The 5,472-nt window shown below is 38.6% G+C and overlaps 1 protein-coding gene across 9 annotated transcripts in view; it reads left to right on the plus strand.

Annotated features, from left to right (window-relative positions):
* The first annotated feature begins 1,357 nt into the window (after window positions 1-1,357).
* Window positions 1,358-5,472, plus strand: part of Efcab1 (EF-hand calcium binding domain 1) — a 36,447-nt gene continuing 32,332 nt past the window's right edge. For all 9 annotated transcript variants that reach the window (XR_004516016.1, XR_004516017.1, XM_033760738.1 and 6 more), the window contains exon 1: window positions 1,358-1,636. Coding sequence is in view for 7 of the 9 variants with exons in the window: in XM_033760738.1 (XP_033616629.1) it covers window positions 1,579-1,636 (58 nt within the window). In the remaining 2 variants the exon portion in view is untranslated. The remainder of the gene's footprint in view (window positions 1,637-5,472) is intronic.

Consider the following 5,472-nt stretch of genomic DNA (forward strand, 5'->3'; position numbering starts at 1 on the left):
AACCACTAAGTGTTCAAAAGTAAGTGTAATTAGAATACAGCACATCGTCATTCGCATTTGTTTTTTTTTGGGGGGGGGTTTTGTTTTGTTTTGTTTTTTCCATCTCAGAAGTTTCTCAGCTTCTGGATATGCAGACACATAGTAATGCCAGAGTAATTACCAGATTCCTGCTGCAAAGTCATAATGGCTGTCGTTCCATATTGATTAACTCATTTCAGGTAATTTGCTTTAAAATAGCACAGCCTTCCCTTTCACCAAGCATCCTTGACTCTGATTTCAAACACTACCCAATCTCATTCCACAAACGAATGAAACAGCAGAAGAAAACAGCAGAGCTCAACAGTGGAACTATTTCATTTTGGACTGTTACTTGGGGGTGGCAAATTCTACTGCTTTCAGCTTCAAGAGGACTGTCTGTACATTGTATAGTATATGTATGTGCACTGTAGTTGGGCTTCTGAAGGCATTTCCCTCACCACAGTTAAACAAACAGGCACTCCGGAGAATACTCTAGGTTTTTGCTCTCGACTGAGCAAGCACATTCTATTGGTGTCAATCCAAACAGGGTATCCCATCTGCAGTAAAGCAGAAAGTCCTCCCACACCACCAATGCAAGGACTATTGGTGGGGGGATTCTCAGGCACAGAACCTGTCTTTGAAAATATCCATTTTAATGAGATTTTCCAAAAAAGCAAGGATAAGGATGGGCTGTACCCCTCACCTAACTGGCAGCCTGTTTCAAAAATTGCCAGTGACTTTCCCCAAATTCCGCTGACAACTTCTACTTCCCCAAAACGACGTAGACCCTGGAGGAGAAAAAAAATTGACTCTAATTTCCCCCTAATCTCAAAATCATCACCAAAAGTATGAAAACAGTTTGAGCCAGACTCCGAGGTAGTTCACCCGAAAAGCAAATTCATTCTTCGGCCCAAGGTAGGGAAAAAAGAACGTCTGGATCCAGGCTTACTATTTCGTGAAGCTTGTCCAATACTTCCCAACTCCCTGAAGACTTTAAGCCTCCCTTTGAGGTGCGATACGTATCCCCCAAAACATCTTCCACACAACGTGCACACCGTACTTTTCACAATTTCATGACTTGCACTGCAAAAAGCGGAGGGAGGGGGCCGTGAACTCAAAAGAAAGTGACATTTGGAAATTAAAACTTCAGCGTTAGCAATCAAACTCGTCTGCCAAACGCCTGGCTAGAATACTCAAACTGGGACCACACTGGCGTGCGCCCCAGCCACAGCAGCCAATCACAGAACTTTTCAGCCGTTGCCATGGCCACATTGTGTGTTGGGCGGGTATGTTTCCTTCCTGGGAGCCAATCGGTGACCAACCCAGCCGTTGCCCTGGCTGCTCCTCGTATAGGGGCCACTTCTGTGTTGCTTTCGTCCTAGCCCAGGAACCAATAGGCGGGCTGCTAAGCTGTTGCCATGGTCACGCTGTAAATTAATGGGGCGCAAGCACTAGGCAACAGAGACTCCACAAAGCTGCTCCAGCTCCCGGGCTCATAAAGGTTCCAGCATCCGCACTCCTGGAGACACCAGCCGCGCCAGGATTCCACGAGCACCCGGCATGAATCGAAAGAAGCTGCAGAAATTGACAGAAACTTTAACTAAAAACTGCAAGCATTGTAAGTAAGTTTCAAGTGCTGGACAACCCCAGGCTCCTAGGCCAGGTGTCTGTATGACCCAGTCCTAATTTCCCTGCCCTGCCTGATTTCTGCCTCTAGATCCGATGTACTGATGGCACCCCAACTACCCCTGTGCCCTAAAAAGAAGTCTGGGAAAGAACCCCACCCCTGGATGCTAACTCCTTTGGGCGGGCCACCCCCAGGATCTTAAGAACTCATATCCGTGCATCTTGTGCTACCTACCCTCCACATGCACTTACTTGCTGTTCAGACCCTCCCCTCCCCTCAAATTAATTTTTTGTTGTAGAAGAGATGATATGTGCCTACAAGACGTGTGGTTTTAGCCTCAGTCTGGTAATAAAGAAGGAGCAAAACCCACAGACTCAGAAAAGTAGCACAAACAACGTAAAATATGGACCCTAGCCTGCTTTTTAGCTCTTTTTAGAGCAAAATAAATAGACAGGATTAAATTCTGGACGCTTAGCAAGATATGCACAGGGGGAAATAGCCATCACCTTCTTTGGGAAAGGTGAATTGAAATGGCACAGAAACCTGTGACTCGGAGCAAGATTGTTGTGAAACCAAATTGATCAGTGAAGCTAAACATATGGTAAAGAATCTGTTTCTCAACCTTAGACTTCTGTTATCCAGGTGCTAGTGAAGTTGCAAGGTAAGGGAGGCTTTGCACGTGACAAGGTAAGTACTTAATAAAGATACCTGCTGTGATCTCACATTTGAAAAGGTGGTCCTAGAACTTCATAGGTTACTTTAGGATTGTATTCATATTGAAAAACAAAACTGTACTTATGCTAGGAAGCCATGGATGAGGTGTAAATGAGGAAGACACTGTTGTGCAAGCTTGGAAGTTGTAGGTTCACTGCAAAATTACTGGCCCCTTGGAAAAAAACTTGAGAAGCCATAATCCTCAAAACATGCCCATTGTACAAAGAAGGGGAATAAACATATTTTCATGTCATTCTGTCTCTAGATTGTAGGCTCTAGTGCCTTATCATCATCATCAGTGTCTTATATGAAGAGTGTCAAATGTTCTCTTAATGCGGTTATCCCATAAATAAAAGTTATGGTGAATATGAGCATTTTAAAATTGCCTTGAAAAGGTTATCTTGTAATTTAGGATGTTATTGTGGTAATGGTAATTTGATGAGGATTTCTTTGTTGTTTTTCCTAAAAATACTTCCATTTCTGGGGAAAAAACAGATTTCCTTAAAACATCTAATAAACATTTTTGATAAATTCTCATGACAAATACAATAATTTCTGTACACAGAACCAATTTTGATTTAGTTTCTGTTCAGCAAATTTGCAATGCAGTGCAATCAAACATTTCCTGAACAATTGAAAGGTGAGTACATATATTTAAAGATAAGTAAAAGCATCTAAAAAAAAAAAAAGAACTCTTGATTTTTGTCCTTACACAGAAACTTTGATAGGTACTAGTTAAAAGCAAGTGTCACTACATTCTATAGAAATAGTTGCAAGTCATGGATGGGCAATAGTTTAAAATTTGTAGAAGACTTTTACATAAAGTCAAATTTCTGCTTAGTTGACCCATGATAGCACAATGAATGAAATGGACATGTTTTGTTGAACAAGGGAAAAAGAAAGGGTCTGACCAAAACATCTCGTTAATCCACCATTATATAATTCTACAAATGTGATCTGCACAGCATGTGTACAGCATTCCAAAAGAAAGAAAAGCCATTTTTATAGTATTCTAGAAGTAGTAATTTCTACAATTTTTAACTTTGATTTAAGTTTTAAGTTTCTAACTTTCATTTCAGCTGAGATGGAAAAGTGGGTAATCAATGTGTCCATCAGCTAGCATTTCAGCTACATGAATAGTGCACAGTAGTCTTCAGGGAACGTTTTCTTCCCAACCATTAAGAGCTTTTCGTTTTTTTTAAAAGAGCTTTTCATGTATGTGTGCATATGTATGTATGTATGTATGAATAACATAAAATTTACTATTTTCACCATTTTATGTGTATAATTCTGTGACATTAAATATAAAAATCGTCCCTTATCTTTAAGATATAGGTTTCACGATCCTTCAGTGGGTGTCTGAAACCACAGATGGTGCCAGACCCCATATTGCCCATGTTTTATCCTCTACAATACAGACTTATGATGACATTTAATTTATAATACAAATTAGGAACAGTAAAAAATTAATAGCAATAATGAATAGTAGAATCCCATAGAAATACACTGAAATAAAGGTATTTAAAACAAAAATTATTTGTTTATATAATTTTTCCATTGGTTGACCATGGTTAACTGTATTCCTGGAAAGCAAAACCATGGATAAGGGGCAATGACTGGACTGTACATTCATACTGCCATGCAGCTATCACAACATCCATCTCCAGAACTTTTTCGTCTTCCTCAACTGGAGCCCTATCTGAGTTACTCAATCACTCCCTCATTTGCTCCTTTCCCCAGTCTCAGGAAACCACCACTCTCCTATTTGTCACTGTGACTTTGGCTTGAAAAAGAGTGGAATTGTGCAGTGCGTACGCTCTTCCGTCTGGCTTTTTTCACTTAATCTCCATAAACATTCATCCATCCTGGACCACAAAATAGTATTTCCCTTCCTTGTTAGGTCAAATCATGTAGTGTTGTCTGATGATATAACATTTCATTTAGCCCTTAACCCAACAATGAACACTCGAGGAGCTTCTTTTTGTTATTGTGTTATTTGTAATAATGTAATATTGTCAACATTAATGCACTTTACAAAGATCTAATTGAGTTCCTGCTTTCAATTCTTGTGTGTATATGCTCAGAAGTGGGATTACTGGATCATTTGGTAATCCTGCATTTAACTTTTTGAAGAACTGCTTTAGTGTTTTCAACATTGACTAATAGCTTAAGATTCTTTTCTGTTATTTAATTCATTTGCTATATTTTTCCTTTTCCGAAGTTTTAAACCTTTCTCTTAAAATGTGGTTTTGAAATCAGAAATCACACTCATGCCTATTCTGATTTATAAGCTGAGATGTAATTTCTCTATTCCTCTGTGCTGTTTTCTCATATATGCCCAAAGATTGTATCCTTGCTTTTGAAAATATTCAACCTTAATTTTGTCTGAAATAAAATGTTCCCTGTCTTTCACTCATGCTTCATATTTAGAGTCACTTTTGTATTCTCTGTGCCACATGGTGATCCTTCCATCTACTACCTCAAATGACTATTGGAAAAACAAGTAATTACCTCAGTGCTTATTAACACCATCTTTTATGCAATTATGTGTACAGACAAGTGTCTCTCTGTGTATATATCCTTTAAATATAAATGTCTTTCCTCTAAAGTACTACTGAACAGTTGCATGTTGATTTCTTTCTCACATAAGGGAAACCATACTGGGTGCTAGAGTGCACTTAAAACTTCTTTATCAATTCTGATATAAATTTCCAGGGAAAAGCTAAATTGTAAATCTGATGAATGCCTACAATAAAAATTCTAAGTTTTTTTTTCAGCTTTAATTGACTTTATTGGTACATTTTAGGGATACAGTACAGTTGCATTCATTGTTGGGAATTTACACCTCTACATGACATGCCTTGGTTCTCATTTTTTCCCTTTGTCCCTGCCCTCCCTTCACCCCCTCCTCCCCTCCCCATCTACAAACACTTTACTTCCATCTTTTCATTATCTCACATTTTTTTCTTTTCCCTTATTACAAAATTATAGTTTTAAAAATAAGTTAACACGCTTATGCATCAGCATTCTTATTTTGAATCATTCCTCAACAAGCCTTGTTAAAATTTTAATCTGACACTAAAAATCATTATTCAAGTTACCTGACATATATA

Source organism: Fukomys damarensis, unplaced genomic scaffold (genome assembly GCF_012274545.1).
Source record: "Fukomys damarensis isolate Sample0158 unplaced genomic scaffold, DMR_v1.0_HiC HiC_scaffold_5, whole genome shotgun sequence".
Classification (NCBI taxonomy): Eukaryota; Metazoa; Chordata; class Mammalia; order Rodentia; family Bathyergidae; genus Fukomys; species Fukomys damarensis.